Source organism: Herpailurus yagouaroundi, unplaced genomic scaffold (genome assembly GCF_014898765.1).
Source record: "Herpailurus yagouaroundi ecotype Mexico unplaced genomic scaffold, PumYag 197, whole genome shotgun sequence".
In the NCBI taxonomy this organism is placed as follows: Eukaryota; Metazoa; Chordata; class Mammalia; order Carnivora; family Felidae; genus Herpailurus; species Herpailurus yagouaroundi.
The window spans coordinates 27878576-27900825 of record NW_024412428.1 but is presented as its reverse complement, the minus strand read 5'-3'; the positions used below and the strand labels follow the sequence as shown (position 1 = coordinate 27900825).

The 22250-nt window shown below is 37.4% G+C and overlaps 1 protein-coding gene across 8 annotated transcripts in view; it reads left to right on the top strand.

Moving 5' to 3' along the window:
* Positions 1-22046, top strand: part of DGKH (diacylglycerol kinase eta) — a 179468-nt gene extending 157422 nt beyond the window's left edge. For 7 of the 8 annotated variants that reach the window (XM_040448537.1, XM_040448538.1, XM_040448544.1 and 4 more), the window contains 8 exons: positions 53-187; positions 1066-1229; positions 4821-4926; positions 5981-6073; positions 8788-8907; positions 9242-9350; positions 10787-10917; positions 15968-22046. In XM_040448537.1, the coding sequence (XP_040304471.1) occupies positions 53-187; positions 1066-1229; positions 4821-4926; positions 5981-6073; positions 8788-8907; positions 9242-9350; positions 10787-10917; positions 15968-16057 (948 nt within the window). In that variant the 3' untranslated portion in view covers positions 16058-22046. The remainder of the gene's footprint in view (positions 1-52; positions 188-1065; positions 1230-4820; positions 4927-5980; positions 6074-8787; positions 8908-9241; positions 9351-10786; positions 10918-15967) is intronic. The other variant, XM_040448539.1, reaches the window with a different exon arrangement.
* The last annotated feature ends 204 nt before the right edge of the window (positions 22047-22250 follow it).

Below are 22250 nucleotides of genomic sequence, written 5' to 3'. Positions count from 1 at the left end.
TTGTCGGTTTCTCAGGATGATTTGTTCTCTAAAATGACTTGTTTTATTTCAGTGCCGTACAGTAAAAATCACTATATTTGGTGATGAGGGAGTCCCAGTGCAGGTAGATGGCGAAGCATGGGTTCAGCCTCCAGGGATTATCAAAATTGTGCACAAAAACAGAGCTCAGATGCTAACAAGGGACAGGGTATGTAAAAAAATATTCTTCTAGATTTTTATCAAGAGTTTTAAAAAATATTCAATTGTTACGAAAAATAGAAACCACGGAAAAATATTTAAATTATCTCTTAAATCTGACAAGTCATTGTAGTTTTAAATATGAACATTTAATTTTTTAAAAAAGTTAATAGACTATATTTTTATTGTTTCTTTTAGGTTTACAGAGAAATTGATCAGAAAATACTGAGAATTCTAATTCTGTTCCCATATACCTCCTTGCCTCATGGACATATAGTCCCTTATTATTAACATGTTGTATTAATGTGGTACATTTATTACAGTTGATGAGCCAATATTGATAATTATTAACTGAAGTTCATAGTTTACTCTTCATGCTGTACGTTTTATAGTTTTTGATAAATCTGTAATCACTTGTATCTACCATTATAGTATCCTACAGGATAGTTTCACTGTCCTAAAAATTCCCGGTCCTCCACCTATCATCCACCACTCCCTCCCTTACCTCAACCCTTGGCAACCATCTACCTTTTTACTGCCTCCACAGTTTTGCCTTTTCCAGAATACATGTTTTAATTAAGGTTACACCCATAACAGATAAGACTGCCAACACCCATCTTATCCATTATGCATGTAAAGATTGAAGCATAAATTGAAGCTGTCTTTTTAAAAACTTTCAGTGATACATTCATTGTCATTGATCACATTACGTATTCTGATAACACTGGAAAACTTTAAGATACCTTTTTTGTATCTTATGATTTTTTTAATGAGGCTTTAGATTAGGAAAACAGCAATAGTTTCAAAGTCATTCATGTAACATCTAAATACACACTTATTTGGATCTCAGAGCTTCAAACTAACAATTCCTTGCAATATTGTAAATAGGCTTTTGAAAGCACTCTAAAATCTTGGGAAGATAAACAGAAGTGTGATTCCGGTAAACCAGTTCTTCGAACCCATTTGTACATCCAGCATGCCGTTGACTTGGCAACAGAGGAGGTATCCCAGATGCAGCTATGCTCCCAGGCGGCAGAGGAGCTCATCACTAGGTATGGTGGGCCTGCCGGCTGTGGTCGGGGAGAACTCTAGCCTTGGCAAATGTGCTTTTTTACTTTTGATACATAATTTGAGTTGTTCGGGGGTATCTAAGAGAGATGCATTTACTCCCCTTCCGCATTTGCTGCCTCATTCATGACTCCTTAAGGACTGCGCTCCTTCATTAGACCCCCGCCAACACGTACAGGTGCACACCCTGTGTTCTCTGTCGAACAGACCTTGGACTTCCTGAACCCCAGTGGGGAGCTTGCCTAATGTTACCTAACACACAATGCTCTTTCTGTTATTGCTTATTTCCCCAGTTTTACACAATCTTTACACTATACTACTTACTGATATGTTACCTTGTAATTATTAAATGGTTATGGAACGTAGAAAGAAATACAGACATTAATCCTGCTTGCAAGGAGGTTTGGGGGTGTGGGGGTGGGAAGAGTCTGAGAATCGGTTTCCAAAAGACATATCTGGAGATTGGGAGACAGCACAGAAATTAATTTTAGTAGACAAAAAAGGAAAAGATTAAACAAACAAGCAAAAAACCAAGTTCCATGAATGTAGAACAGATATAAATCACTATGAGCAGGAGTAAACTTCAATGGAGGAAGGGGGGGTGGGCAACCATGGACAAGTTGCTTACCACCTCTTCACCTAAATCTTCTCTACCAAATGGGGATAATAAGAGCTAACTTTGCACGTCTTTGTGAAGGTTTAATGAGACCCACCGTGTCTTGTCGCATCGTGTCTGGCCTATTTAGTGTTCTGGTAGTGGTAGCTATTCTATTCTTCCCACACTTCATCTGGTCACTGATAAAAATCTTGAAAAAGAAAAGAAGGAAAGCAAAGCTCTTTAAATATTTGTTAGAAACCTAGAATGTACTAGAAGTTGGAGATATAAGAGAAAAGATATGCATTCCTCCCTATAGGTGGAGACCAACATTCAGAATTAGAATAAAGTATAACTACAAGATACTAAGTAGCTTCGAAGCAAGGTAAAGGAAAATGAATAGGCAGCTATATGCACAGAACTGCATTACTGTACCTCCCAGCTTCTTATTCACAGAGAGATTAATTTTAGGGGACTACAAACAACTTCTGTGGACTCCACGTTACAATGGGGTTGTTTTTGTTTCTTTTCCAGGTTGGTGAGGGATAAGTGACAAATAAAATCACTTATATACACAAGGTATACATGTGATAATTTGACATATGTATACATTGTAAAATAATTACCATAATCAAGCTAATTAACATATGATGGAAAACAATATGGTGGTTTTTCAAAAAATCAAAAATAGAGCTACAGCATTTTCTTGAGACCAGAATATACTTCCTATATTATCTCCCTTGAAACCGAATATACTTCCTATATTAACTTCCTGTCAACTAACCAAATAACCTTATCAAAAAAAGGGAAGTGAAGGTTGGCCAGACTTGGTCAACCTAGTTTGGTCAACCTAGTTTGGTTCCCCATATATTCACTAGTCTGTTTGTTTAATTTTGTAAAAGATGAAAATCAGGCTCACTCATCTATTTTCAAAACTTACTCATTTAATATTCAGCAAATAATTTTGAGTCTTTGCTACATGCCAACCTCCATATTAAGCCCTGGGGATGACAAAATGGCTGTGTTGTGGTCCCTCTTCTTAATTTGCTGGCAGGGTAGTAGGGAAAAGTGTGGCCAAAGGACTTACAAGACTCACAGTGGGGCGCTGCGGATGAACAGAGGAGGCCACAAAAGTAAGGGAGGGCTGCCTGGAAGAAGTGATCTCCAGCCAAGTCTTTGGCGGAGAGTAAGAGAAGGAGCATTGTAAACATGGGAACAAGCCTGGGCAGAGGCCCAGAGGAGTGTGAGTGCATAGTATTTTTAGGAAATCTCAGGAAACCAGGGTGGCATGGTATATGTGATAGAGTGGGATACGTGGATGGAGAGGTGAAGAAGAGCCAAGTCTTTATCAGAATGTTTCTGGAAGCAATGTGGAGCGTTGTCTGCAAGACAGCAAAGCAGGGGCAGGGTGAACACTCTTGGAATGGTCCTGACGGGAAACAGCTGATTGAGGTAATAGAGATGGGAAGAAGAGAGACTTAAGATAGATTAGGATCTAAACTTGCTAAATGGCCTGAATTATGAGACAGGGCGACTCTAAGGTTTCTACCAAGTGGCTGGATGGATTATGGAGCCTTTCAGGGAACCATAGGATTCAGGAGGAAAAGGAGATTTGAGAGGGGAAAATGATAGGGTCTATGTTGGACTTACAGAATTTAAACTACACTGGAAATTTCTAGATTTAGTAGGCAGTTGAAGTATTCATCTGAAATCGATTTACCTTTTTTCCTTTGTTTGAAAGAATAACTTTTACCCACCTCTGTCCTTCTGATAAATGCCCCATTCTTCATCATTTCTCAAGATTATTGGTAGCACTACTGAGACGACATTTGCAAATTCCTTTGTGGCTTGGATATCCATTGTATCATCTTTAAGATTTAAACTCTTTTCCTTTACTTTTGGTTCAACCATACAGGACTAGTCTCTTCTCTTGTGTGTAGCTCGTTCTCCTTGAAGATGCCAGAAACAGGATTTGAATAGTTTGGCTTTCTTGCTTATCTGCAAACTTTCCATCATTTTCTAGCAATTGGTGGAACTTTTCCTCCTTTCTCTTCTTTGGCCTGAGTGCCCTCCAGGATCCTGTCTGTTCAGGACATTCTTGAAGGTTGAGATTCTAGAGGACTGTGGCACAACAGGCTTTGGAACTGATGGACATAGATTCAAATCCTAGCTCTATTACTTAATTAGCTTTGTATGCGTACTGAATCTCTCCAAGCCTCAAGGTCTCCGTCTATAAAGTAGAGAAAATTCATCACAGCTACCTTTTAAGTTGTGAATATTAAATTAGATAATGTCTGTAAAGAACTTTAGCAATAGATGACAAATACAGCAATGTTCTTCCCTTCATCCATTCTATTTCTTTCTAGTCGAAGCTTCAATGAATAAAAGATTAAGTTTCTGCTCCCCACATTTGGGACCTGTGTCACTTTACAATGATACTTCAAAATGAAGTGTTCTTATATTTTGTTCTTCCAAATAGCACTTCAATTTGTTTATCTGTGATGCTCAGCCTAACTTTTCCTATTAAGATTTTTGGTTTAGGGGCGCCTGGGTGGCTCAGTCGGTTGAGCGTCCGGCTTCGGCTCAGGTCATGATCTCACAGTCTGTGAGTTCAAGCCCCCCCCCCCCCCATTGGGCTCTGTGCTGACAGCTCAGAGCCTGGAGCCTGCTTCTATTCTGTGTCTCCCTCTCTCTCTGCCCCTCCCCTGCTCATGCTCTGCCTCTCTCTGTCTCAAAAATAAATAAAAAAAAAACATTAAAAGAAAAGATTTTTGGTTTAGTAGTTTTTGTCGCAATGGGGTTTGAAGTTTTTAAATTTACCCTTTGTTATTCGTAATTGAGCACTCATTAAAAAAATTTCTGTAATGACTTTTTATTATTATTATTATTATTACTTGCCTTAGTGTACCACTTCTGCACTTGAGAAAAATCAGCAGTGCTCAAAGTTTTTTTGGTTCGTCTGCTTTACTTTTGCTTTCAGGATCTGTGACGCAGCCACCATCCATTGTCTTTTGGAACAAGAACTGGCCCACGCTGTGAATGCGTGTTCCCACGCACTGAATAAAGCCAACCCGCGGTTCCCAGAGGTGAGGAGCTCATGGTAAATTCTTATTCTACGGATTGTTTGGTATTACACATGTATTTCGATGCTGTGCAATGTGCCACGCACTTTGAAAAACATTAGACATCTATAAGAGTGTCTGCCAGAAGCTTATGGTAAATCTGTGCCCACATTTTTCCTGATTTTTCTTTTCCTGCCATTTTTCCATTCCTGCTCTTAAATTCTCTTCTTCCCGCCCCCCCCCCCCCCCCACACACACTTCACTCTCAGTCATCTGTCACCTTGCCATCTTCCTTCCACTCGTTCTGTTTGGGCTGCTACCATTCCTCCTTGTCCTCTCTTTCACCTTCTCCCCTACACCTCGATGTGGGCACAGGTAGATACTATGTATTTTACTAGCGATGTTTATTCATTGTTGAAGTTGTACACAGAAGCTATTCTCACTTCATTTTGTTCTACTACACTGGTAATGTTTAATGTAGAGACTACAATTTTTTAACTTCTGTAAACTTTTTAATGTACACATTAATAGTGAATAAAAGGGATACAATATAACTCTCTTGAAATGTGATTCACAGTACAAGACTGTAGGGTACAGAAAACTGATATAGCATCATTTTATTCTTTTTAATTATTGGATGGAAGTCACCTAAATTAATAGATAAGTGCTAAGAAAGCAATCTGGTTGGAACTTCTGAGAGTCAAAGTCAGTGGATAGAACTGACTATGATCTGATAATGCCCCTTTAAGGCATCGTTTCCTTTGACTTAACTTTTTTGTGGGAATATGTGTATGTTGTTGGGAGCAGGCACACGTTTGTACGTAGGAGATCTGGTCCTGAGTGTATCAGTACAGTCAGAGCATTTGTTTGGTTCTGTGCTGTAAAGGTCAGAAGAAGTAATCATACTAACAAACATGAGTGTGAAGTTATTCAATGACGATACAAATTTGGTAGGTTTTTAAAAACATTTGTGATGTGAATTTCTTGGAAGAATAAAATTTAAGGTATTTGCTGATGATTGAATCCCAATTTAATACAGAACTACTTGTCTTTGATGTGTTGTTGTGTTTTTTTCTAGAGTCTTACGAGAGACACTGCCACTGAAATAGCCATCAATGTGAAGGCACTGTATAATGAAACAGAATCTTTACTAGTTGGCAGGGTTCCTTTGGTAAGGAGGAAACGACTGATAACACAAGAATGATGATCAATGTATGGGCCTCCCTTTCAGTCAGGAGCATGCATTCATCAGATTCTAAGGCAGGATCAGCCTTCTGGCCTCCATCCTTACAGCTTTCTCTGTACCTAGCTTTTGCCTTCAGGAAAGGACATGGCTAAACCAGGGAGTAACGATTCAGGCTAACAGGAGGAGAAGTTTCCCCTCGCAGATGCCATCATGTTTTTATGATCTACTGTCTATGTATGTCTATGTATGTCTATGATCTATGTTAACATCTACTGTCCCCAGTCAGCTTTGATAGATTTGAAACATGATATTTTGAAATGTGATTGGTATGATTTTTAGATTTGCTTAAAGGGCAACTCTTTCTAGACTGGATGTTTCAAGAACTAAATTCAAGAACTAGCCATATCCCTAGATTAACTCAGAGTGGTCCTGGAAATCAAATTTAGGGCAGGTGTGAGTCTAACCACAGTCCATGGACCTCAAGCATAAGTGCTACAGTGGAACTGTTCCACGGACATCCTGTTTGGTTTGCCCAGAGTCTGACCGGTCAGCCTTTCTTCTCTCCCCTTTTTCAAATGTTCTAGAATATTGGGTCTTCTCGTCACCTAGTGTTCACTTGTGGGTTTTCACGCGTGCTGTCCTAACTGTGTAGAAAGCCTAAATGTGTTAGCTGTTTTTAACTTCCTTGTAACAATTCTGATTAACTGATCGGTGGTGATCTTAAAACATTTCTCTTGACTAATATTATCTCTTGCTTTGGAAAATATACACCTAAATAAAAGTGGTAGTAAAAGTCATAGTATCTGGCCTAGTGGGAAAATGGGAGGTGTGTCACAGGCTAGCTAGCTAACTAAGTGACTGTGGTTGGAATTTCTGTTTGCTTGGGGTCCAGAAGAGCGTCCTTGGAGCATCTTCTACTCTGAGAAGAGTGAATATATAAAGGTTGAATGGTGTCCATTGCTCTTACCCACCTCCAGAGGAAGCTGAAATATAAGTTCCTTGGGTCACAGGTGGCTGCTAATGCTTTGGCTGTGGAGAAAAACTTTTAGGAGGAAACACTGGTTACCTTTTATGATAAAACCAATGGAACATTTTGCCAATTCTTGGAACTTCTGTCATTAACCAGAGTCTTTTTGCTGCTTTTCTAAAATGTGTCCAATGAAATCCAATGAGCTGTGACTTTGGTCCCAAATTTAGGTGAAGGACATGTATTTTTTGCCTTATTTGAAACATGATTAAGATAACTTATGATTGACGAGAACTAGAAGCATAAGTTATTCTGTATTTTAGCTCTCTACTCTGAAAGTACCCTCTGAGTGTTAGTTGGTTAATATTTATTAATTACATTATGTTAACATAGAAGGACCACCCACGCAGACTTTTAATCATTTCAGTCTGCTTCTGTCATTGTCAAATGTGGGTGTTTGGTTTAAAATGTATACCAGTGAGTTTTTCCGTAACCTTTGATAACATTGATGTGAAAATACAGTCACTCATATTCGAGATCAACTAAGGTTTACACTTCATTTTGCTTCTTGAATAAATGTATAATACCATTTTATCAAGGCATATATGCTTAGACTCAAAGGGAAATGGTGAATTTTACATGACAAGCTGGAGAAACTCCAAATTTTTATTAACTACTAGAAATGGTAGATACCTTGAGTAACGGGGGGGGGGGGCCGCTGGGGAAGAATGACCATAATAAATAACAGTAACATTTTCTCTGAACTTTAAGTGTAAAATTCTGCAAGCCTATATGTAGATACTCTACAATTTTAAAGTGGCTTATGGAAGTATTGATTAGCTGGAATAGACCTTAGAAATAATCTTTATACTATTTTAGGAAGAAACTAAGACTCTTAAAATCAGCCAGCCTTCCTTTGGTTGCATAGTTAGTAACAAGTAACTAGAATGTAGTCACCTCCCTTCCCGACCTACACATAACAGTGTTTATTTCACCTTTACCATTGAATTTCTACATGCTTTTTAATAACTGTTTCAAATAAGTGGGTAATAGGTGACTGGTTAAATTCTCTATAAAGTTTCCAAAACCCCTTCCAGATTTCAAACCATGTAGCTTTTGCCCTTATTTTGACAACAGCTTTTTGTCACGAATTTTTCTGAGATTCATGGGTTCCCCCCCCCCTTAAACTTATTCTTCTATTTCTCCAGGAGATTTCTGTACCAGCCAGTTCTTATTATGTGACATGTTTTTGACCAAGTTTTAAAATAGCATTATTTGGTTACGTAGTGACCTATGGAAATCAGAAGGATTTCTGCCGCAAATAAGTAGAATAGTGAGATTACTTACCAGAATGCAGAATGGATGGATGGATGCATGGTTTGGAAGGGAGGGAGAGGAAAGAATTTACATAGGAAACAAACAAACAAAAAAAAAAAACCAACAACACCACCCAAAGTGATACTTTTTTTTTCTGTGACATTATTAAAGTCACACTGACTACTTATATTGTCTTTGGGAAGTACGGATAAATCAATTCAGATTTTTTTTAAATGAGCTCAATATAAAATAATGTGTTCTCTTTTCTATATTCCTTTATATTACTAACAACAATAACCTAGCCTAGTAAGAGTTGAGGATGTCTGCTAGAAAAATAAAATATGTTTATTCTGTTTGAGATTGGTCACTGAGACTTGTTTTGTTTTGTTTTGTTTTTTAACCTGCTGGTAAACAGCACTTAGAATCCCCACATGAAGAGCGGGTATCTAATGCCTTACATTCTGTGGAGGTGGAGTTGCAGAAGTTAACAGAGATTCCTTGGCTTTATTATATCTTACATCCAAACGAAGATGAGGTATGTAAAATCTGGCCTGTTTCTTTGTAAGTGTAGACTTTCTGACAATAGAATTTGAAATCATCTTTTGAAAAAGGGACATTCCAGGGAAAATGAATTCTGGACGCTACTTTCAAATGTGCTGTTCTTGAAGAAGAAAAGAACAAGAAAAGGCTTTTCTATGAACAGAGGTATCTTTGGGGAATCAGTACATCTTCGGTAGTACATAACATTGCACACTTTTATTTTAAGAAGTGTTTTGCATTTATTTATTCCTGCATTGTCTGTAATATCAGAGTGAGTTTTTCTTCTCTTAATGTCCTGAGAAAATTCTCTTCTTGCTCGACCCGAACAGGAACCCCCCATGGATTGCACCAAGAGAAACAGCAGAAGCACAGTATTTCGTATAGTGCCAAAATTTAAAAAGGAAAAGGTTCAGAAACAGAAGACAGGTTCACAGCCTGGTAGGTGATCCACACTGGAAGGGAAAGTATTACATTATGGAAAAAATAACTTATTAAAGCAGTGTCACCAAGGTGATGAAAATGTTCTGGAACTATTAGTGGTGACCATTGCACATTACAAATGTACTAAATGCTGCTGAATTGTATACCATAAACCGGCTAAAATGGAGAGTTTTGTGTTCATTTTACCATAATAAAGTAAATCATATCATACCCATGCAAAGTCCAAAAACCAGTAAGAGCCTGTAGTTATGCACACAAGAAAACGAGGTTTGCTTGTACTCTCTTCAGTGGACATCAGTGCATCTGTTTAGATGGTCCTTTGTCTTGCTTAACAATTCAAGGCATCAGTGGATAACTTGTTTCTCGTCAGAGTTCAAAATCGAGATTTTCATAAATGAAATATAGAAACTTGCTAAATATATCTTTTAACTTGCTAAATATATCTTCTACCTAAAGTTACCTGTTCTTTTTCTCCTGTTTCAAAGACTTACTACACCATTTCATTCCCTCAGTAGTAACAATCTACTGTGACATTTGCATTCTCAAGCGAAGATTAAACTCTGTCTTTGATGTTGTTTGTCTGGTTCCCTTTCCACCTTCCCCTAGAAATTAACGTTAATGCTGCACTTGTGCTAAAACACCTTCAAGTTCTGTGTATGGGACAGTAGGTGCCTTTCATAATCAAGTCATTTTATAATTCTTCCGAGTTAGCTAACTCCTTTTAAAAAGTGATACATGACCTTATTGTTGACAATCGTAGAGCAGCTATTGAAGGGCATTTTAAAACCAAATAGGGCAAATAAATAATCTTTAATTCAGCTAAGCAACGTTGAATAAAATGTATACAACCACGATTATCTACATTGGAAAATAACAATCCAACGAATCTTAGAAGCATTGGCGGCATTTAGAGGACATTAAAATGATCTAACAACACGTTTGGTGCTGTAATTATCAATAATTATAATTATAAATAGTAATAGAATCAATAAAGGCGATACTTGAAGACAGCAAGACCCAAAACAGAAGTTTGTGTAAAATTCAGTACCCTGTTTCAGATTTCATATTTTGATTAGCGTTTGTAGCTAATTAAATTAAATTAGTGCCATATATGGTCTTAAAGAAATCATCAGAGCTTATTTTGATCTTGTACTATTTATCCTAATCATGAGAAATACATTTTTTATTCCTATTGTGTAGTTTGGGTGCCCAGCAGTGAATGTTTTTGCCTAGTCAGACCTTTGTGTTGATTGATGGTCTGTAACCTGCATGGGGAACAACGAAATTGGAGTTTTGTTGAAACAACACCTTTAACCTTTCCCTTTGCTAGCACTGCCCGCTGTACTCTGTTTTGCATCTTCTTTGGCCAACCTTTGCTTTGTAATGCATTGAGCATGTAGAAATTAAGGGGGTTTTGCTCTTAACTTTGGTAGTTCAAAAATGGGGCACAGAGGAAGTTGCTGCTTGGCTGGATCTGCTCAGTTTGGGAGAGTACAAAGAAATCTTCATCCGTCATGACATCAGAGGGGCTGAACTTTTGCATCTGGAAAGGCGAGATCTTAAGGTATTTCCTTTGTGCTACTCTTCTGCTTTTGAAAATTTCCTGGCAAAACAGAATCCTTTATCCTGCACCTCTTTTGTTATGTGCTTCTAGCTTGGCTTATGTTATGCAAATGTGCAGTAATCTAATATGCATTGTCCTGTGGTTGGAGTTCCTCTGCTTTTTAAACAAGAATGTCAGCAATATTTTCCTATCAAAAATCATTCTCTGATTATTGTAGCTAAAGCTTAGCATGAAGTTAGTAATTTTTCTCTGCATCCATTCATACGGCTGTTCCTGTGCTAATATTTCCAAATGGCTCATGTTTCCATCAGCTCACTTTATTGAGTCGGCATGAAAGGTGGTAATTGTTGCTGAAGACGACTTAAAAATCTAACCAAAGGTTAACAACTAAAAATCAATTCAAAATACCAGTAACAAAGTCTTCCTAATATATGGAACTAAATAAGGGATCCACAGCAGTGGCTACTTAGAGTCCTATGATTTTGTTGTGTTTCTGATTGCCCTTTCAGAAGTCACGTGAACAACTAGACCAATAAATTCAAATGCCCTTCCCATGATTTACTGTTAAAATTGTATTATGCTCAACAATGTATTATTTTCTTTAGTAAATGAAGTAAAAAATATGTTTTACTCTTGCTGGAATGCAGCTTAGAGCCCCTTTGTCATTTATGACCAGAAAGAATATCATTAATTAGTGGTAAGCAGTGGTTCTCTTGGATTTTTCGGGTGGAGACTGCCAGTGGCCAAAGTAGAGTATTCTCTCTTAAGGTTGGGAGTAGAATTTTGTCATCTTATATTTTCTTACCAAACGCTGCCATTTTAAAATTCCAAGATTGAGTAATAAGAAAATGGCAAAGCCTTTGATATGTTTTGGAGTGATCCTTTTCCAGTAGGCCAGGTTCTGATTCTCATGGAATTATGGTACAGTAAATCCCTAACAAATTTGTGAACTGTTGTGCCTTTATCTATAAATACGGTAGCAGAGATCTTTGAACAATGTATGGGTAATCTGTAGGATTTTATAAAGCAGAGTCATACAGTTTTAGCACATTAAAAGTGGACACCATTTATATGTAAATGTTTTTAACCAGAATAATAATAAAGAAGTAGATTAATTATCACAGTTGAGAGTCCCAAATCTGGAAAAAATCAAAATATACAGTGCTAAAGTTCATAGAGTAAAGGTTGGCTTCAAAACGTGGAATGAGTGCACAAAAAAATAAATGTAAGGCATCATTGTATCTAAGGATAGCTTCTCATATCCTTGGCAGGCAGCAATATTTATTGACTAGCTACTGATTGATATGCTATGCCAGTCTCTCTTTACATTTCATTTGCCATGAGTAAGCGTATATTAAAGGAAAAGACTGTATGTGTATGTATATATAAATATATCTCTGTATGTTATATATATGTATATGCACCTATAAGCATACAAATAGACACACACATACACAGTGAGCAAAGCAAATATTTGCAGAATGAAGAAACAAAGCTCATACGTATGCAAAGTCAAAGTTAGAGTAATAGGACTTGGCTAGAAAAAAGTAAGAGTAAAAAGGAAATGGTTAAGAATTATTTTAGTAAATTTTCTCTTTAGCTTTTCATGGGACTTTTTGTTCTACTTTGTTTTTATTATTTTTAAAATTTTTTTTAATGTTTATTCATTTTTGAGAGACAGAGACAGAGCATGAGTGGGGAGGGGCAGAAAGCGAGGGAGACACAGAATCTGAAGCAGGCTCCAGGCTCTGAGCTGTCAGCACAGAGCCCAAAGCGGGAATCGAAGTCACGGGCCGTGAGGTCATGACCTGAGCTGAAGTCAGACACTTAACTGACTTGGCTACCCAAGCACCCCTACTTTGTTTTTATTTTTAATACAAACTACATTCTTTCCCTTATAACTTGTCTTTTGGAAATCTGTATTGACAGTGTCCTTTTTAACTCTTTTGGTTCTAAAACACGGTCTGAGGGAATGAGAAAAGGAAAATAATTTTACGGAAAGAACCAGCTGTCGGACAAAGCCTTCATGAAGGTAGAAGATGAGCTCCCCTTGCTCTCTGGGTGTAGCTGTAAGAGGGAGCAGACTTTCTGGCATAAAGTCTACCAATGTTGGTAAAGGATTACCTACTCCCTGGGTAATCTTACCCATTTCCATTGCTTCAGGTATGGTCCATGAATATGGCAGTGGCTCACAGGGTTGTATTTCCAGCCCTGACCTCATTTGAGAGCTCTAGGATTATATCACCACCTCTACTTGAAACTTGCCTATCACACAGGGGTGTCAGTCTTCACGTGTCAAAAACCAAACCTCTATTCTGCTGTCCCACTCCAGCCTGCCCCTCCTCACTACCCCTCCTCACCTGGCTAACTCCTGCTCAGATCTTGGCTCAAGTGTTACTTTCTTCTTAGCAAGACGACTAGAGATAGCAATGTGACCCTGTAAAGGTGGGAAAGGAAAAATATTTCTAAGGTGCTTTAGCAGACAAATAAACTGATTACGTTACTTTACCTCCAGGAAGACAGTAGGCAAAAGTGAGGGACACCAAAGAAAATGGTAACGATGCAGTGGTTTTGTTTGTGTGGTTGGTTTTTGTTTTTTTCCATTTGGAAAGTTGCATATGTGTGGCTACAAAGGTAACTGAATGTCTACAATGTATGTTTTTGCCAAATCAGGCCTATTCATCCAAAGAAAGAAAAGGCCACTAATAAAGAATATGAAAAAATAAGAAAGGTGTAACAGATATCATGGCATAACTTTATCACAGCCTAACTCCTAGAAGACATGAGAGTATTGAACCCAAATAAAGAAAATACAGCTAGGAGTTAGTGTAACTCTATGGAAAACATTCATCTCGTTACACCAAATTGGTAATTCTGAGTAGAGTCTGCCTCTCCCAGAGAAGTTTTTATTCTCAAGAATACAATGTGCATATGGCCTGAAATAAAATATTTAATATTAAGTGTATTTATTAATCAGATAATTATATTAACAAAGCAGAAAGAATATTTAAATATCCCACTCAAATAAAAGAATCGAAATGCAACTGTAAATGCATTTATATCTCAAATTTAGGTAGCAGGAGCAGCTATCTTTCTTTAGGTTTTGGTCTTGCTTTTGAGTTTGCTATTTTAGCACACACTTCCTTAAGACTGGTTATGAATGACCCAGTGTTGGGGCACCTGGGTGGCTCAGTCGGCTAGGTGTCCGACTTTGGCTCAGGTCATGATCTCATAGTTCGTGAGTTCGAGCCCTCCACTGGGCTCTGTGCTGACAGTGCAGAGCCTGGAGCCTGCTTCAGATTCTGGGTCTCCCTCTCTCTCTCTGCCCCTCCCCACCCCTGCTCACACTCTGACTTTCTCTCTCTCTCAAAAATAGACACTAAAAAAAATAAAAATAAAAAAGAATCACCCGGTGTCATATGAGAAAATATTTTTCAGGGTCAGTTACATATTGTAGAAGCATGACCTAGAAATGATCTCAGGCTGGAAAAGTGTGCTTGCTGTAGAAAAAGTATTTTCTAGAAAGATTCAAAATTGTCAGAAAAAAAAAGTGTTAGTAGCATTACTGCTATAGAATTCAAAGAGCCCATAAAGTGTGTGGAAGAGAGAGCACATGTGTGCACGTACTTCAAATACTCTGATCTATTTCATTTAAAGCTTAAAAATAAATAATGCTCTTAGCCTACAAAATAGAATGGATATTTGGAATCTTTATCTTCTCAGACACATGATTTTGTGGTACCTCATAATCCTGTTTTCGATGCTACTTTGGAAGCCATCTTTTTGCTAATTTTCAAATATACCAAACCCTCTGTTTTATACAGAATTTGTTTGACTTCACCTGTTAGCAAATCGATCATACCCATTACACTTAAATTAACTATGGCGGTGGGTGATGGCGGCTGATTGGCTCAGTCGGTTTAGCATCCGACTCTTGATTTCGGCTCAGGTCATCATGATCTCAAGTTTCATGAGTTCAAGCCCCACGTCGGGCTCTGTGCTGACAGTGAGGGACCTGCTTGGGATTCTCTCTCCCTCTCTCTGTGCCCCTTCCCTGCTTGCTTTCTGTCTGTCTCTATCTGTCTCTCTCAAGATAAATAAACATTTTTTTAATTAAAAAAAAAAGCTAATTAAACAAAAAAGAAATTACAGGGTTTGGAGGCCTTCACCCTTTCTTTTAGTTTTTCAGGTAGTGAGCATCATGGCTGTCTTGTGTGTATCTCCTTCCTTCCTGCAACAAATATTTCTTTGCCAGGTGCCTGCTGTGTGCTGCACACTCTGGAACCATCCTCCACTTCTGAAAGCTAAATATTGAATTCTTGGCTCTTTATAGAAAGACAGTTCTGTAAGAAACAAGGAGAGTTCTGAGGCAAAGGAGCCACGAGTGTTTTGAGGAAAAGCATCAACCCACAGAGAGCTATGTTTATGTAATTTTTTTATACTTCTGCATTACAAAGTAGAAAGGATATTTAAATAGACCACTCAAATCAAAGACTCTAAATGTAACTGTAAATGCATTTAAATTCCACATGTAGGTGGTGGCCACTAATATCTTTCTTTAGGATTAGGCTTTACTTTTAAGTTTACTACTTTAGGAAGGATGTGCATGGTTGCCTTGGGACTAATTGTGGATGCCCTGATGTCACATGCCACTCTTCTCAGAGATCCCAAAAGGACCTGTGTTTTAAAAAGAAGAAGAATAGGAGAAACCAATTTTGACTCTTGAAGAACTGTATTGTGTATAATTTATGATAGTGTTAATGTTTAAGAGTTTGTGTAGGATGTGATTTTTTTTACTGGTTGGCAATTTTTGCTTTATAAATTGACTTTTATAGTTTTTGCTTCCTAAATCATTGATTATAAACTAAACTTAATGAACTGGATGCTAATTATACTATTTGCTGGTGAAATATTTAAACCTCGGTCTTCTCTGGCCAATAAACTTCTTTCTTTTCCTTCTCGTTCTTTTTTCTTTTTCTCTTTCCACCTTTTTTCCTCTTTCTTTCTTTCTTTCTTTCTTTTCTTTTTTTTTTCTTTTCTTTTCTTTCAGGACCTGGGGATAACGAAAGTGGGCCATATGAAGCGAATTCTCCAGGGAATTAAAGAGCTTGGAAGGAGCACTCCCCAGTCTGAGGTGTAATCACATTGGTGCTATTCCTTGGAAGGGAAGTAATTGCTACTTAATACAAAGCTCTTGGAAGCAGTTGTCTGTTTCTGTAGTCTTCTGCCTAGAAAAGTAAGCACCACTGAGCACCTCTGTGGCTTGATGTTTTGCTGTGGGTGAAAATTTTGATTTGAGGTATTAGAAAATATTTTCGTGCCAAAAAATTCCATTCCACAAAGCCATTTCCTTATTGTGCAAACTTGACATGTTAAAATATGCTCATATAAGTAAGAAGGTAGGAGGAATCTGAGACAATTGCATTGTCTAAAAGATGGAAATGTTTACTTTCTTTATACCTGGTCAGATGGAATGTTCTTACTCTGTGACTGCATAACAATATGTGGCTAAAACTCTTAGGTTTCACTATTGGAGGCATTGGCTTCTTCCTTAAAATAGTTGGTTAGGAGATTAAGATGTAAATTAAGCTGTGTTTTGAATGTTAGATGGGTATCGCCTCACTTTGCTAGCATTCAGTGGTCATAGAATATGGTTAAAACCCCTCAAATATTATGAATGAATGCAAATCTTAATGCACGACATTCCTGCCTGAATTGTCTTTCTTTTTCTTGCATGTCACATGTAATATCTTAAAACTTGGCTTCCATGTCAGTTTTAATGTAATTTAATTTATTACTGCCTAAGTACCTTTTTGTTGGTTAAAGGCACTTTTCTGTTCTTTGATGTGGGATTTTGGATAAATATTCTGTATCTGAGAATTTGTGAACACGTGTCTGTGCCATAATCAACAAATGATACACATTTTATGCAAGCCAATTTTATGTCACTCTATTATCAACACTAGGTATGCACAGTAGGAAAATTTTCTGGATATTTTCATAAAAGTATGTGTTCTATTGCCGAACAAAACTTGTTATAGCTTCCCAAACCAAAATTCCCACATTTTGTTCTTATCTTTGGTTTTAATTTAGTGTTTATTCAATACTCTGTTTGTATTTATAATACAGTGGGCTGTTGACATCCAGTTTTCTGAAGGTCTCACCTGGGATTTGTATACTGATCGTATGCCAATTGGTCACCCAGACTTATCCACTAGCTAGAGTGACTACTGACACAACTTCCCAACAAGAGATTTACATTTTTTCTTAAGGGCTTTTATCTCATCTCATTCTTATACCATTATTACTATTATCTCACCTAATTCTTATATCAGGCAGGTATTATTTTCTTGTTTCTAAACCACTCTACTTCAGTGTAGCTCAGTAGGAGTCAACATTACAATTATCAAATCTTTGAAAGCCAAAGGCATACGTGTTAAAAAGTCACCAAAATATCCTCAGACCATCTTTCTTTAGGCGTTATGTACCAAAAATTAATTGTAATATTTCAAAACCTCCTATATAAGAGAAGTAAACAGGGTATTGACCCAGTGGTAACAATTTTCATGAAGTAGCCTTCTAAGCAGGTGCTCTGTAGATACAAATACACACACATACACATATACACATATATGGGTCTATACACATATACCGTGTTTGTATATTCATGCTTAACACACATAATCTTGAAATGTACTCTCACTGATATTTTCTAGACCATTATTTGCCAAATGCTTAATGAGAAATATTAACGGGAAAGCACTTAAAATGAACTATTGTCAGACATAATTTAATTGTATCAAAGAAGTTTAAACATTTGACACTTTATTCTTATTTATACATTGCATATTTACTAGTAAAATCACAAAATTAAGACATCTTAAAAATAAATGAGCCTGATGGGTTCCTGACCAAATATGTCTGACTATATATTCTACCTGTCTCAGTTGTGAATAAATAGAAAATTTTCAAAGGAAATTATATCAAGTAGCATGAAAGAGTAAAAAGCCACTCACTTAGTAAGTGTATTGTTACCCTCAGCTATGAAATCAAAGGGCTTCTCTTCCAGTCCCTTGATAATCCGCACCCCCCTGTCCCCTGCAAGTTGTCCTGCTCTCTTCCAGGCACTTCCCTGTGAAATTAAAATACAGATGGCAGAGTCTCAGAATTCTGCTGAGGTCACAGATACCTGTCCAGCTCTACCAAAAAGAGAAATGTAGGTGCAGAGAGGCATGGGACTCACCAATGAATTTTGGGTTGATTTTCACTCACCCAAAATACCCCTTTGCCAACAGAAGAGACTTAAGCTATTACATGTTCAGAATTTGAGAGTAAGATAAAAATGATTAATATTTTTTTGGCTGATGTTGATCTTTTTACTCTTAAGTAGTAACTCTTTATGTTGTAAAACCTCAGTTACTAGACTCTTAACTAGAGTCTTCCTGCAGATGGCTTTTGGATGAGGAAAATCCTTTAAAATGACAATTTCAGTATCTTTTTTTTTTTTTTTTTTTTTTTTTGTCGTTAAATTAGAGCAGTCTTTCCTGTGTGCTTTGTCTATGCATGGCTGTGTAGGACCCACATGACTTTGCCCACACCTGTTTGCCAAGATGGTATCCTCAGAGCCTCCTTAGGCCCCTGTCAGCCTCACAGAGGAGCCAGCTTCTTACAGTAGATGGAGCTATAAATAGAAAGTAGAAAGAGCTTCTCTCTGGGAGGTGATCCCAGCTCAGGGGAGTGCAGTTGTGGCCTCTGTACCCTGATCCATTCAGAAGCTGAGGTGAGAAGCTTAAGCCTACTCTGGACTGTCAGCTGTAACTGTACTGTTCCTCCCCGCTATGCTCTCCCACACCTGGATAATTTGGGAGAGGTGAAGGGGAATCACAGCCAGCATCCATTTCCTTCAAGTCTTATTTCCGTGAGGAAGAACTTGCCTTTTTTTTTTTTTTTCAAGATTTTATTTTTAAGTAATCTCCCTACGCAACATGGGCCTTGACTCACAACCCCGAGACCGAGTCACATGCTACAGTGACTGAGCCAGCCAGGCATTCCAAAACTTGCTTTTCAAGAAGGGAAGGGACAGGGTCAGGCCTAAGTAAAATTTCAAAGGACTCAATTCTTCCCTTCAGCGTTATTCCACCTCCCTTTCTGAGTTTCCTTGCCAGCTTTTGGCCTCCCATTTCCCACATGCCCAATGCAGTGATGGTTGCTCAGATGCTCACTACTCTTTGGTACCCTTTCTTCATCAACTTCCATACTACAGAATGACTGCTTTCACCTCTCCCCGCTTGAGTGCCTGTTGCGGATCCTCTGAACAAAGTGCTAGGAAGAAAACAATTTAAAGAAAACGAATTTTACAGTTCATAGTTTAAAAAAGGAAACTTGCTGATCTAAATGAACGGACGGGTTAGATGATTTTGGGACCGTGATATAGATTGCTCTGGCTGAGAAGAGATGACCTGTGAATGTCGAGACCCTTGCTGTCCAGTATTATAGGCACTAGCCACATGTGGCTGTTTAAATTTACATTAATTTAATTAGAAAGTTAATTTCTCCATTGCACCAGCCACGTTTCAAGTGCGCAGTAACTACAATAGACAGTGCAGGTGTTAAACATTTCCATCATTGCAAAAATCGTACTGGCCAACACTGGTCTAGATCATTGCTACTCAAACATGGTCCCTGGGCCAGCAGCATCCATGCCACCTGGGAGCTTATAGAAATGCAGAATTTCAGGTCCCCCCAGACCTACTGAATTTCAATCTTCTTTGTAAACAAGATTTGGTGGTGGTTAGCACTGGCCTAGCCACATTTTATCGCTCCCAGGTATTAGGGATCCGAATGCTTCAAAAAGCCCTCGAATAGCTCACTCCCCAACCCACTACTTCCTAGAAATCCCAGAAAGGAGCTTTAGCTCATTCATCCCCTTTGCTAAGTTTTCTTCTGAATGCTTATTCCTAATTCTGGTTCTAGATAAACTCTACCTACCCAGGAGTTGTATTTGGGTAGCTAAGATAGAAAGGACATGGGCTGGCGGGCGTAACTGGCCTCTCTCCAGCTCCCTACCTCATGTTGAAGTCACTAACAATATACATTTGCTCAGTTTCTTGCTAATGTCACATTCTCATTTGTTCACAACTTAAGTCACAGGGAACATTTCAGAAGAATATGTAAGGAGATAAGTAAAGACCAGGTCAGTCTCCTACAGCTTGTACATTTCACTTTCTCTTATCAGCAGATTATCCTGTTGACGTAGTTCATGTTTGAGGATACAAAGAGCACACACACATTAAATGAGCCAGTAAGCATGGAAAAAAAAAAAAAAGAGCCAAAATGATTCCAAGTAAAGTGAATGTGTCATTAAAGCTCTCGGGAAGGCGTGTTTTGCTGGACTTTTTTTTTTTTTTAATGCTAATTTATCTTGATTTTCAGACAGTTAATAATTCCTTAAAATAGTACCTGAGATATATTTTGATCCTCAAAATACAAATTATTTTATTCTGTAGTAAGATCTTTCCCAATGATATATTGTCAGTAATCCTGCACTTAATAATTTTTACATATTGATATCATTTACCAAAACATTACTGGCTACAGATTCTTTAGCTAATTTTAATGGATAAAGAGGGCACCACTTGAGTCTTGATAGAAGTTATTTTTAACAGGCATCAAGAAAGAAAATATTCATGCAAAGCTATGACTTAGAAAATTACAGTGGAAACTTATATATACATCATTTCTAAAGTACATTATCTGTTATTTCTGACTGAACTGACAACACAGTGGACTCTCATGTTCTACACATGTGTATCCTACAAGGATATAGTTTTTCACTAAAGTTCCTTAAATGTTACATCTCTCAACCTTCACATTTAGGATCTCTCCTGCCCTCTTCCTGCCAAACGAACTCATCCTGCATTTTTCAGATGCAAGTTGGGTAAAACCATGGGTTCAGAGTTTGATAATAATACAAGTGGCAGTTTTAAAACACCAAGCTTTTAAAGTCAGTTGGAAAGAGTGAAAAGTGAAGATTCCTCAAATACTAACTATTGGTCAATGGAATAACCTCTCTGGGCAGTTCCCACAGCACTCGGTAGCCTCACCTCTCCCCCTCTGGCTTCCCCTTGCCGAGGGCCATGGGGCCTGGGACCCGTCTCTGCTATGGCATCTCCCAGGTGACTTTTGTGTAGCAATCTCCGTGTCAGATGGGTAACACAATGCCTTTGCAATCGGATGCCTTCTTAAAGAAATATGCAAAACTTTAAAAAGGCAAAGATTATTGGTTTTTATAATACCCAAAGGATTCTTTACCTTTGTTATTGTTCCTCTTTGTTATTGTCTTCAGATTTTGTTTTCAGATATTTCTGTTAGAAGAAAAAACTGTAAATGTTTATCATTACAGAGAACAGAGAGATAAAAGACAGCTGGACTGTACCTATTTCTATACTTCTTTCTGTTATTTTCGGGAAAATAACTTTAACAGTAACTGAGACTTCGTTAAACTCAGTAACAATGTTTAAGATAAAGACCCATATTACTACTGTAGATGGACAGATTGATTCCCCTTATGTAACTAAGATATTCTATTTACATATATTTATATCTTCTCTCTTAATTTCTTATGCATATCCAAGTTTAAGTTGGAAAAATAGAAACCAAGCCACTACTTAAAAGCTATAAAAACTCCACCTAAAATATTTCATTTTAGCTACAAGTTATTCATTGTATAGGAATTTATAAATAGCCTGGGTGTTTCATAGGAACTGCATTTCAAGGGTAAATTAACCGTACCTAAAAGAACATAGGGATACTTTTAAAATGCATTAAGATAAGTTTCATATTCCATTGATGATGCTATTGAAGTAGGATAATGCAGTTAGATAAACAAGCTAAAAAGAAAAAATATATTTTGTGGTCCTTACTGTTTGCACTATTGTTTACCACAGGTTAGCCATATCTATTTGTATATTCTAAGTATTAAGCTGATATGTAGCTAAAGATTTCTTACAGTTCTGGTAACTGGTAACTAGTGCTGTGAAAGGTTTTGGTATTGTAACATTCCCAGTTTTGTGAGTTATATATTGTATATTGAAGATGATTAATAAATTGGAGTAATATATTTATCTAGAGCTGGGAAGATATGATAATTATTTTCAAATCTTCACGTAAGTTGTATCAAATTTATTTCTTCCTCTTAAGTGAGATAAAAGTCTCACCTTTGTGTTAAAATGTCTATTTATACAACAGGTTTCTCCTTTTACTGGTTTTATTAATTTTCATATTAAAATTTTTCTTATCTTTTGATACCAAAATAATTATCCTGCTGGTTATTC